General features: G+C 55.3%; 2 protein-coding genes across 2 annotated transcripts in view; one reads left to right on the forward strand and one right to left on the reverse strand.

Moving 5' to 3' along the window:
• Positions 1–585: 585 nt before the first annotated feature.
• Positions 586–9,431, reverse strand: NDUFA13 (NADH:ubiquinone oxidoreductase subunit A13). The gene is made up of 5 exons (XM_008060563.1): positions 9,314–9,431; positions 2,145–2,223; positions 1,404–1,475; positions 997–1,066; positions 586–770 (listed from the first exon to the last, which is right to left on the reverse strand). The coding sequence occupies exons 1-5, from the start codon at positions 9,405–9,407 to the stop codon at positions 651–653; spliced, it is 435 nt and encodes a 144-aa protein (XP_008058754.1). The 5' UTR covers positions 9,408–9,431; the 3' UTR covers positions 586–650.
• A 566-nt stretch (positions 9,432–9,997) lies between these two features.
• Positions 9,998–11,014, forward strand: part of TSSK6 (testis specific serine kinase 6) — a 1,702-nt gene continuing 685 nt past the window's right edge. Inside the window, exon 1 of the mRNA XM_021713650.1 lies at positions 9,998–11,009. Within this exon, the coding sequence (XP_021569325.1) occupies positions 10,223–11,009 (787 nt within the window). The 5' untranslated portion in view covers positions 9,998–10,222. The remainder of the gene's footprint in view (positions 11,010–11,014) is intronic.

Below are 11,014 nucleotides of genomic sequence, written 5' to 3' on the forward strand. Positions count from 1 at the left end.
AGCGACGGGGCTCCTCCTCATCACCTCCCGGCAGGCCCGCCCCTCATTCACGGACCCCTGTGGAGAAGGCTGGATTCAAAGCTGACCCCCGCCCCACCTGGACAGGCAGGGCTCCAGCAGGAGGCAGGAGAGTCCAGGTGCACCTGGGAGCCGGAGGTTGGTGGTGGGTCCAGGGAGGATGCGCTCTTTTTTTGTTTTGTTTTTGAGTTGGAGTCCCACTCCGTCCCCCAGGCTGGAGTGCAGTGGCATGCTCACGGCCACCCCGGCGTCGACTTGCTGGACTCCGGCGATCTTCCATCTCAGCCGTCCAAGTAGACGTACCTACAGGCGCACGCTATCACGCCCGGCTAACTTTTTTTTTATTGTAGAGACAGGCTCTCGCCAAGCTGCCCAGGCTGGTCTCAAACCCGTGGCCTCAAGCAATCCCCAAGTGCTGGGATTACAGGCTGAGTCACCCAGTCCAACCACAGGTGTGTTTTGAGGTCGTCCCGTTTCACATCTGCCCAGTCCTCCAAGCTGTGTGTGACCGTGGTGCCGGGAAGCCTGGGCCGCCTCCCCCTACCCCACGCCCCAGACACAGGCAGGCCAGGTCTCCAGAGCGTTTATTCTCTCGCAGGGGGAGGGTGGGGTGCAGGCGGCAGGTGAGGGGCCTACGTGTACCACACGAAGCCATAGTTGGCGTTGAGGACCTCCTCGGTGGTGCGCAGCCCATACAGCTCGCCTATCACGGGGGGCACCCAGCGCGTTGTGTGGAACACAGACTCACCCACCTGTGGGGACAGAGGGGTAAGGGTGCGGCACAGCTGCTCTCACAGCCTGCTGGGACTCACTCCCCCAGGACCAGTGGCCCCAGCATGGACCAGAAGCTATGGCCTTCCCTCTTGGAACATGGCCCTCGCCACCCCTTCGTCCCGGGGTTTCCTAGGGGAGGCCGTGTGATCCCCTTCGCCCTCTCTGCGGTGGCCGGGACCCCAGCCTTTTTAGCCAGGCACCCACCTTCCAGTCGGGCACATCCTTCATGATGATGGCCTCCTCCTCCAGATTCTCCCGGAGCATCTGCAGGATTCTGTGGGATGGAGTGGGAATGAGGACAGGGTCTGAGCACCCAGAAGGGCACCCGTCTAGGCCAGCAGCCAGCCCAGCCCCCCAGCCTTCTCCTTTCCCTCCCCCGGCCAACTCCCACCCTCTGCCCTTCACCCCGCCCCAGCCCCAACATGCCCTCCTCCAGGATGCCTCCCTGTTCTCTCCCCTCAGATCTCCACCAAGCCACGTCTCTGACCCTCTTTGAGGGTGACAGCAGCTCTGTGTGCAAGAACGCAGCTTAGAGTCCCCCGGGCCTGCTGGCCACTGTCCTGGGTGCAGGTCAGGCCTGTGACCTGCCAAGCCTGGCCCCAAGGCCCTACCTTCGGTCCCTCTCTGCCTGCAACAGCGGCATCAGCGCGATGCGGGCCTCCAGGTCCTCAATCTGTAGGCGCCTGCGAAACCCCACAAGTCCCACCTGGTCACACCAGGCTGAGAGGGGTGAAGACAGGCAATCCGCTCTCAGACACCCAGGGCGCTGCACAGGGAAGGGTTGAGATGGAGAGGCCAGGGGCAGCCTGGAGGGTGGTGGCAAGAGGCAAGGAGGGACGGAGCAGGCAAGGGCTGGGCAGAGCTCACAGGAGCCTGGGATGAGGGTGGACAGCTGCGTGGGTGCCCACGAAAAACTTTTTTTAGCCTAAAAACAGCCCTGTCTGATGATCTCAGTGAAGGGGGCTTCACAATGGGGCTCCAGACCTTACAAAACCTTATTCATCTCAAAAAAACCTTAGGGTGTGAGGCTGGAGCAGGGGGGGCGGTGCATCATTCCTGTCTCCTCTCTGGGCTAGCTACTTCCAAGTTCCCTGCAGTGAGCCCCACCCCAGGCCCAGGACACAGAGATGAGAAGGGGGCACTTGGCCCTAGTCCCTCTCTCCCCGAATGGCCACTGCCTCATGAGGGCCAATAAACAGAGCACTGAGTCCCAGCCTGCAAGCTTCCGGGGCCTAGGCCTCAGCTTTATTCAAAGGCAGCTGCACCCGCACCACATGGGCACAGCACTTGTGGCCCTGACAGCCAGGCACCCACAGCCAGCCGAGCACTTCTCAGAGGTCGCTCCATCTTACCTGCGCTCACGGTTCCACTTCATCATGCTCCAGTACCCGAAGAGCAGGGTCCCAACGCCCAGGGCTAGCATGCTGTAGCCTGCAGGGAAGGTGCGCTCAGCACTGGGGCCAGGCTGCCCACACCGCCCCCCCCCTTTCCTCTCCTGAAGGAGCATCTGCCCGCCTTGCAAATGCTCCAGAAATGCACACGAGGGTAAAGGTGACAGCCTCCCGTGGCCCCCACCCAGAGGTGACAACTGCAGGCTGGTACGCATTTCTTCAGCCTCCCTTTCTGTGTCTGGAGAGGGGCCCTGGCCTCCCAGGACACTATCCCTCCTCAGCAGTCTGAAGCAACAGCTGCGGCCGGCTGTCATCCGCTCTGCAGTCAGGGAACACCAGCAAATTTCCTCTTGCGAATGAGGCTGCCTCCTCTGTCTCTGCCCCAGGATTCCTGGAAGGTATATACTAGACAGGGACTGCAGGAGGGTCCAAGGGTCTAGAGGTAGTGGCTGGTTGGCCCCAGCTCCACCATCTTCTGGAAGGTTGCTTGAACCCTGGACAGCAGGTTGCTCCCACCTGGAAGGGCAGCTCTGACAGTGCCCGTGGCTGGGTCTCAGCTCCACGGTGATTCCCAGCTGCTCGGGCCACCGCCCACAGGAGCTGCCAGAGGCAGACAGTGCCCTGCGGGAGCTGCACAACCACCCCTGGGCCCCAGGGGTGGTATTGGTACTTCCTGGCCCTGCAGGGTTGAACCCCCTGCCCTGCACCCCAGGGGGGACAGAGGTACCATAAATGTTTACTGAGCACCAGCCGGAGCCTTGTTCTAATCCTGACTGACGGGCTGGGGGCCTGCTGGGGTATTCAGGGAGGCCTGGGCCACCAGTGATCTGACCCCCTGGCTCGTCCTGCACCCCCAAATCTTTTAAGCCTCATTCTCTTCTCTAGATGGCCCTGGTGGATACTGGAGCAAACTGACCAGCTCAGGCAGGTTGTGTGCCAGTGAACACCCGGAAACGACCAGCGGGTGGGGAGTGGGCACCCCTGGGCCTCCTGGGGTTGGGCCAGAGCCCTTACTCCGACCCAACTGCCCTGGCCTGCCGGGGCTGCTAACGTCCCTGTCCTGAAGGAATTCTTCAGTTGGGCTCTGGCAAGGGGTCGCCTGGTACTTTGCTAGATTCAGAGATAAATGAGAAACTGGCTCTATTTTTACTCACTTAGTTCACCTGATAAATACACGAGCTCAGGGTAAGACATTTCTGAGTCCCAGGGGAGTCGGTGTTGAGGGTGTGTAGGGTCCAGGCTCAGGGGTACACACTCTCAAGAGGCCTCAGGGGCTCAGGACCAGACCCAGCTGTCTGCCTGTGCTGGACACCCAGCCTTCTCTCCACTGGATGGGAGTTTTCAACAGAGCTGCCTCGTCCTTTTCAACAGCTACAGGGAGCCCCGAGTCTCTGGTGTGGCAAATGGCCTGTGGAGATCCTGCAGATCCTGCACCCGCACAGGGGCACCTATGCGCAGGCCCATCTGTGAGATAAACTCCAAAGAAGAAGATGGCTTTAGGGCAACGCAGGACCCAGCAAGGCCAAGGTCCCAGATCCTCAGGATGGGTCTGTGTCTCAGAAGCCACTAGTCTGATGGGGGAGGTGGTACGGGGCATGCACAGAACCATTCTTCTTTTTTGGTGAGGAGAGGAACAGGGTCTGGCTCTGTGGCTCGGGCTGGAGTGCAGTGGCACGATCATGGCTCCACTGTGGCCTCCAACTCCTGAGCTCAAGCAATCATCCTGCCTCAGCCTCTCGAGTAGCTGATACTACAGGCACACCCACCACACCTGACTAATTTTTAAATATATATATATTTCTAGAGATGGGGTCTTACTATGTTGCCCAGGCTGGTCTTGAACACCTGGCCTCAAGCAATCCTCCTGCTTTGCACTCCCAAAGTATTGGAACTACAGGATCCCAGTGTGAGCCATTGCACCCAGTCTGGGCCATTCTTAAAGACCTAAATAAATGGAAACACTTCCTGTGTTCACAGAGCGGAGCACTCAGCACTCTGCAGATGGCAAAGCTCCCCAAAGTGATGTAGATTCAGAATGCAATACCCATCAGAATCCCAACTTTTTTTCCTTTCACTTACAGAAATTGAAAGTGGGGTGTGAAATTCATATGGAAATGCAAGGAACCAGAATAACTGAAACAATTTTGAAAAAGAACAAAGTTAGAAGACTTGCACTTCACTATTTTGAAAGTTATCACACAGCTGTGTGTACAAGACAGTGTACAGTGGCATAGGATGGATGTATTCATCAATGGACTAGAACTTAGAGTCCAGAAATAAACCCTCACATTTATGGTCAATTGATTTTGGACAAGGGTGCCAAGACAGGGGAAAAACAGTCTTCAATAAATAGAGACAGCCACAGCAGAGAACCCTTCTAATACGGCACACACAAAAGTTAACCCAAAATGGATCAAATGGCTAAATGTAAGTGCTAAACCCGTAACATTCCTTAGAAAAAAACCATAAGTCAGACTCTGTGACCTCAAACTAGGCAAGTTTCTTAGATATGACACCAAGCCAGGCACAGTGGTTCACACCTGTAATCCTAGCATCTTGGGAGGCCAAGGTAGGAGGATCACTTGAGCCCAGGAGTTCGAGACCAGTCTGGGCAACATAGCAAGACCCTGTTCTTACAAAACATCAAATTAGCTGGGTTGGGTATGGTGGTGCCTATAGTCCCAGCTACTGGGAGGCTGAGACAGAAAGATGGCCTGAGCCCAGGAGTTTGGGGCTACAGTGAGCTGTGATCATACCACCACTGCATTCCAACTGGGTGACAGAATGAGGTGCTCACTTAAAAAAAAAAAAATAGATATGACACCAGAAGCACAAGTAACAAAAAAAAAAATAGATAAATTGGACTTCATCGAAATAAAAAACTTTTATGCTACAAATGAAACCATCAATTCGCTGAAAAGACAACTCACAGAATGGGAGTATTTACAAATCATGTATCTGATAGGAGAATGGGACCCAAAATATGTACTCTTACAACTCAATTTTTAAAAAAAAATTCAATGGAAATGTATAAAGGATTTAAGCAGACATTTCTCCAAGATAGATATACAAATGGCCAAAAAGATGATGAAAACAACGTTCAGCATCATTAGTCAGCAGTGATGCAAATCAAAACCACAGCAAGCCAGGCATGATGGCTCACACGTATCATTCGAGCACTTCGGGAGATGAGGCAAAAGGACTGCCTGAGCCCAGGGGTTCAAGATCAGCCTAGGCAACATGGAAAGACCTCGTCTCTACAATAAATCAAAAAATTGGCGGGTGTGGTGGCATGCACTTGTATTTCCAGCTACTTGAAAGGCTGAGGCAGAAGGATCACCTGAGCCCAGCAGGTTGAGGCGCAGTGGCTGTGAGCATGCCACTGCACTCCAGCCTGGGTGACAGAGTGAGACAAACAAGCAAACAAACAAGTAAACAGAAAACCACAGTGAGATACTCCACATGCACTAGAATGACTACGCGCCCTGTTTGGCACATTCATGTTCCGCACGATAGTTTCCTTTCCCATCTTCATATTTTTCTTCTTCTTTTTTTTTGAGTTGGAGTCTCACTCTGTCGTCCAGAGTGAGAGAGCCCAGTCTCGAACCCTTGGACTCAGGCAATCCACTCACCTCAGCCTCCCAAGGCGCGAGATTACAGGCTGAGCCACCGAGTCCAGCTTGACTATGATTTTTAAAAAATGAAAAACAGGCCAGCGCAGTGGCTCATGCCTATAATCCCAGCACTTTTGGAAGGCCAAGGTGAGAGGACTGCCTGAGTCCAAGGGTTCGAGACTGGGCTCTCTCACTCTGGACGACAGAGTGAGACTCCAACTCAAAAAAAAAGAAGAAGAAAAATATGAAAAGATGTGGAGAAAGTGAAACTTCATACAGTGCAGGTGGGAACATGAAATTGTAGCCCCAACTCAGAAAACAGCTGGGCAGTTTCTCCTATGACCCAGCAATTCCTCTCCTAGGTGAAATTTTCCACAGGAGAAATGAAAACCTACTTCCACACCAACACTTGTACATAAGTGTTCAAAGTAGTTCACAACAGCGAAATGGATAAATGGACAGTGATAAATCCATACAATGGAATTTTACTCAGCCATAAAAAGGAACGAAGCATCAACACAGGCTACAATGGGTGAACAAACCTCAAAAACATGACACTGAGTGAAAGAAGGCGGACACAAAGGGCCACACAGCGTGTGACTCTACTGATACGAGATGGCTGGTTGTCAAGGGCTCAGGAGAGGGGAAATGGGGATGACTGCTCAAGGGGACAGGGTTGGTCGGGCTTGGTGGCTCAGCCTGTAATCCCAGCACTTTTGGAAGCGAGGAGATGGCCTGACCCCACGGGTTCAAGATCAACCCAGGCAACTTGGCAAGACCTCATCTCTACAATAAATAAAAAATTAGCTGGGTGTGGTAGCATGTGCCTGTAGTTCCCACTACTCGGAAGGCTGAGGCAGAAGGATCACCCGAGCCCAGCAGGTGGATGCTGGGGTGGCCATGAGTGTACCACTGTACTCCAGCCTGGGAACAGAGTAAGACTCCAACTCAAAAAAAAAAAAAAAAAAAAAGGGACAAGGTTTCTTTTTGGGGTGACTAAAGTGTTCTCAATTTAGATAATGGTGAATATACTAAAAATCAGTAGACTAGATACATTTTCAGTTGGTGAACTGTATGGTACGGTATGTGAAAGACATTAAAGACATGAGATAAAAGAGCTCCCCACTGGGCTCCGAGGGAGTGAAGAGGGGAAAGCAGGGTGTGAGAGGTGAGTGGAGGACGGAATAGAAGCCACTTTAGGAGCAGCGTGGATTAAAAGTGGCCTGAGCCAGTCGGGCTTATTCTGGGACATTGAGAGCGAGTGAGGAGATGGTCCAGGCAAAGAGAGGGAAGTGGATGTCAGGAGCAGGGGAGGGCGGGTCTGATGGGAGAGGGCTGGTGGGGTCCCTGGCTCAAGATAGGAGAGGCTGGAGGACAGAGGTTGGGAGCACGGGGCAGATGGAGAGCAGGGCCTTTGCCCTTGCTGTTCTCTTGGCATGGCAGTTTCCTCAGAGCACACCCTGGCCACCCCTGGCCTGAGCAGGATCACGCCATCCCAGGCCTCACCACAACTAGAAAGTTCAACAAGATATGACTTTTCTCCTCAGCTCAGCTGCGAGTTCCTGGGGACAGAGCCCAGCACCATGTGGTCACTCAGCAGTGGCATAAACAACGGCTACACCACCAGAACAGTATCTTCCTCACTCCTCTGCAGCCAGGAATGACTGGGGTGGGTTTATATGTATGAAAACAAAATCTGTGGAAAGGTGACGCCATTAGGAGACCCAGCCCCAGGCAGTGGTATTGAGGGCAGTGCCTGGCAGAGGGGGTCATTGCTGTGTCATGAACTGAAGGAGGACCAGGTAACAGGCATGATTATGACTTAAAAACAAAAGTGAAAAGCCGGACTTGGTGGCTCAGCCTGTAATCCCGTGCCTTGGGAGGCTGAGGTGAGTGGATTGCCTGAGCCTGCGGGTTCGAGACCCGCCTGGGCAACCTGGCGAGACCTCATCTCTACAATTAAAAAAATCAAAAAATCAGCCAGGCGTGGTAGCGCGCGCCTGTAGTTCCAGTTACTCGGAAGGCCGAGGTAGAAGGATTGCTGGAGCCTAGCAGGTCGAGGCTGCGGTGGCCGGGAGCGGCCACAGCACTCCAGTCTGGGTGACAGGGTGAGACTCCAACTCAAAAAAATAATAATAATAAATAAATAAAAGTGAGGACTGGTGCGGTGGCTCACACCTCTAATCACAGCACTTTGGAAGGCTGAGGTGGGAGGACTGCTTAAGCCCAGGAGTTCAAGACCAGTCTGGGCAACATAGCAAGACCTTGTCTCTACAAAAAAAATCCAAAAATTAGCTGGGTGTGATGGCACAAGCCTATAGTCCCAGCTACTCGGAAGGCTGAGGTGGGAGGATTGCCTGAGCCCAGAAGGTTAAAGCTGCAGTGAGCTATGATCCTGCCACTCCAGCCTGGGCAACAGAGTGAGACCCCCAACAACAACAACAGCAACAACAAACATCAAAAATGAGTTGCTGCAAGGGGAGAGCCCAGGGAGGCCCCTGGGGCTGGAATCCTTGAGGCCTGGTCTGGTTGCAGCCCACACAGGTGCATAAATGGGAACAGACAGGCTGGCCCCGGAGACTCACAACACACTGTACTCCTTCAAAGTGTGCTAGGACAAGAGAAAAGTGCCTGTGGGCCAAATCTAACCTGCAGTCTGTTTCTGTATGGCCCTACGGCTAAGAGCACCTTTACATTTGTAAAAGGTTGTCTCTTCAATAAAATAGGTATCTGGCCTTTTACAGAAAAAAGTTTGCCAATCTCAGTTCTGGGATACCAAGAAGGGCCTGGAGAGGACTTGAGTTTTGACCTGATATTGATAATGACTCTTCTGTCTGAATTATTGCATTTTTTATCTACCATGCACATTTTTTAAAATTGAGGCATAATTTACAAAACATGCACAGGTTTTAAACGTAAGATTCTATGAGTTAAGGCAATATTAATTACTCTTAAATTACATTTTGAATTTTGTATTTCTGTTAACCCTGGGTGCTGAGTATGGGCGCCTTTACTTTTCCTTTTACACTTTCCTGTGTTGAATCTAATAATAAAATCGGAAAATTTCGAGACTACGGATTCCTGCCAGAGAAGAACGAGCGCATAGAACATCCTACAGATTCCCTCCCGGTTCTGGGTTTTGGCCCCAGCCTTGCCCTGGGTGACCCCGGAGTCGCAGCCTCTCTCAGGCCTCAGCTTTTCCACCTGTGAAACCCAAGAGTGGCCAAGGGCTAGGGCGCGGGGTATACCAACCCCAGCTTAACCCACAGTAAAAAGGGAATGAACGGGGCCGACCTTCTGGGTTGTTACGAGATGAAAACAAATAACTGAGTCAGCGCTCGACAGCCTGCAGCACCTACTGTTACTGTGACGACCGAAGCTAGGAGGGGTCTCCCGGCTCCGACTCCCGTCACACCGCCGGGGAAACTGAGGCCCGCTCGCCTTCCCGGAGCCCCGGCCCCGCCGCAGCGCCTCGACGGCCCGGACTCTGAGACGGCGGCACAGGGTGACACTGACCTGACAGTCCTCGACGCGGCAGGTTTCGCTTGTAGTCGATGGGGCCGTAGCCCCCCGGCGGGGGCATGTCCTGCTTCACCTTCGACGCCGCCATGCTCGCAGGACCCACACTTCCGGCCACGGGCGGAAGTGACGCACCGCCAGCTCCGCCATGAAGAGTGTGGCGGAAGCACCGGCGAAGGTCTCCGGCAGTGCAGGGGAACTCGGGGCTCTAGTGTGGCTGCGCCACCGCGTAGGAGAGCCCTGGCGCGGGCCTGGGTCCGAATGCACCGCGGGGCCCCGGCCGAGGCGTCCTCATTCCCTCTTCCCCTAGACAGAGCGTGACTCAGGCGCCGGGGCGCCCTGGTCCTTGCACTAAAGGCGTTCCCCTTCCCTCCAGGGTGATGCGCGGGGCGATCAGAAACCCCGAACTCCCAAGCGAGTCGGGTGTCCCAGTTAAGCCGCCTTTTCCCGTTTTCGCCCCCTCTAGGGGCTCTGCAGAAAGCCCAGGCCTCCGCACAGTCATGGGTGGGGGTACACGAAGTTGGGGGACGGCTGCTGCGCAAATTCGGACTCACCCCAATCCCAGGGACGAATTCTCCCTGGTGACGTTCAGTACCCCTTACTAGTGGCCTCTCGTCGGAAACTGACCACTCAGGGCCATTATGAGTCACAGAGCATGAGGTGGCTGGGGAGCCCCCGGGGAGGAGTCCGGGGCCCCCACCCCCAGGTGGAGTGACGCCCGGTCACTTCACAAGGCGGAAATTGTTACGGGGCAATAAAAGGTGCCGCAGCGGCAGGGGCTGGGGAGTGGGCCCATGGGGGTGCGGGTGTGCAGGTGCCAAGCGCCATGGGTTAAGGCCCGAGATCGGAGTCCGGCCGCCCCAGACAGCAGCCGCCTCCTGCCCCCCGCGTGCCCCGGGCGCCACCATGTCGGGCGACAAACTCCTGAGCGAACTCGGCTATAAGCTGGGTCGCACAATCGGTGAGGGCAGCTACTCCAAGGTGAAGGTGGCCACGTCCAAGAAGTACAAGGGCACCGTGGCCATCAAAGTGGTGGACCGGCGGCGCGCGCCGCCGGACTTCGTCAACAAGTTCCTACCACGAGAGCTGTCCATCCTCCGGGGCGTGCGGCACCCACACATCGTGCACGTCTTCGAGTTCATCGAGGTGTGCAACGGGAAGCTGTACATCGTGATGGAAGCGGCCGCCACCGACCTGCTGCAGGCCGTGCAGCGCAACGGGCGCATCCCGGGGGCGCAGGCGCGCGACCTCTTTGTGCAGATCGCCGGCGCGGTGCGCTACCTGCACGACCACCACCTGGTGCACCGCGACCTCAAGTGTGAAAACGTGCTCCTGAGCCCAGATGAGCGCCGCGTCAAGCTCACGGACTTCGGCTTCGGCCGCCAAGCCCACGGCTACCCAGACCTGAGCACCACCTACTGCGGCTCAGCCGCCTACGCCTCGCCCGAGGTGCTCCTGGGCATCCCCTACGACCCCAAGAAATACGACGTGTGGAGCCTGGGCGTCGTGCTCTACGTCATGGTCACCGGGTGCATGCCCTTCGACGACTCGGACATCGCCGGCCTGCCCCGGCGCCAGAAGCGCGGCGTTCTCTACCCCGACAGCCTGGAGCTCTCGGAGCGCTGCAAGGCCCTGATCGCCGAGCTGCTGCAGTTCAGCCCGTCCGCCAGGCCCTCGGCGGGCCAGGTCGTGCGCAAC

Source organism: Carlito syrichta, unplaced genomic scaffold (assembly GCF_000164805.1).
Source record: "Carlito syrichta isolate Samal-C Ts95f unplaced genomic scaffold, Tarsius_syrichta-2.0.1 Scaffold304652, whole genome shotgun sequence".
Taxonomy (NCBI): domain Eukaryota; kingdom Metazoa; phylum Chordata; class Mammalia; order Primates; family Tarsiidae; genus Carlito; species Carlito syrichta.

Excerpts from the sequence above, each read along its gene's own strand:
- NDUFA13 (XM_008060563.1), bottom strand. The coding sequence starts at position 9,407 with ATGGCGGCGTCGAAGGTGAAGCAGGACATGCCCCCGCCGGGGGGCTAC. Across the intron at positions 2,224-9,313 it reads GCCGCGTCGAGGACTGTCAG|GCTACAGCATGCTAGCCCTG; the intron begins GTCAGTGTCACC and ends CCTTCCCTGCAG. Across the intron at positions 1,476-2,144 it reads AAGTGGAACCGTGAGCGCAG|GCGCCTACAGATTGAGGACC; the intron begins GTAAGATGGAGC and ends GGGGTTTCGCAG.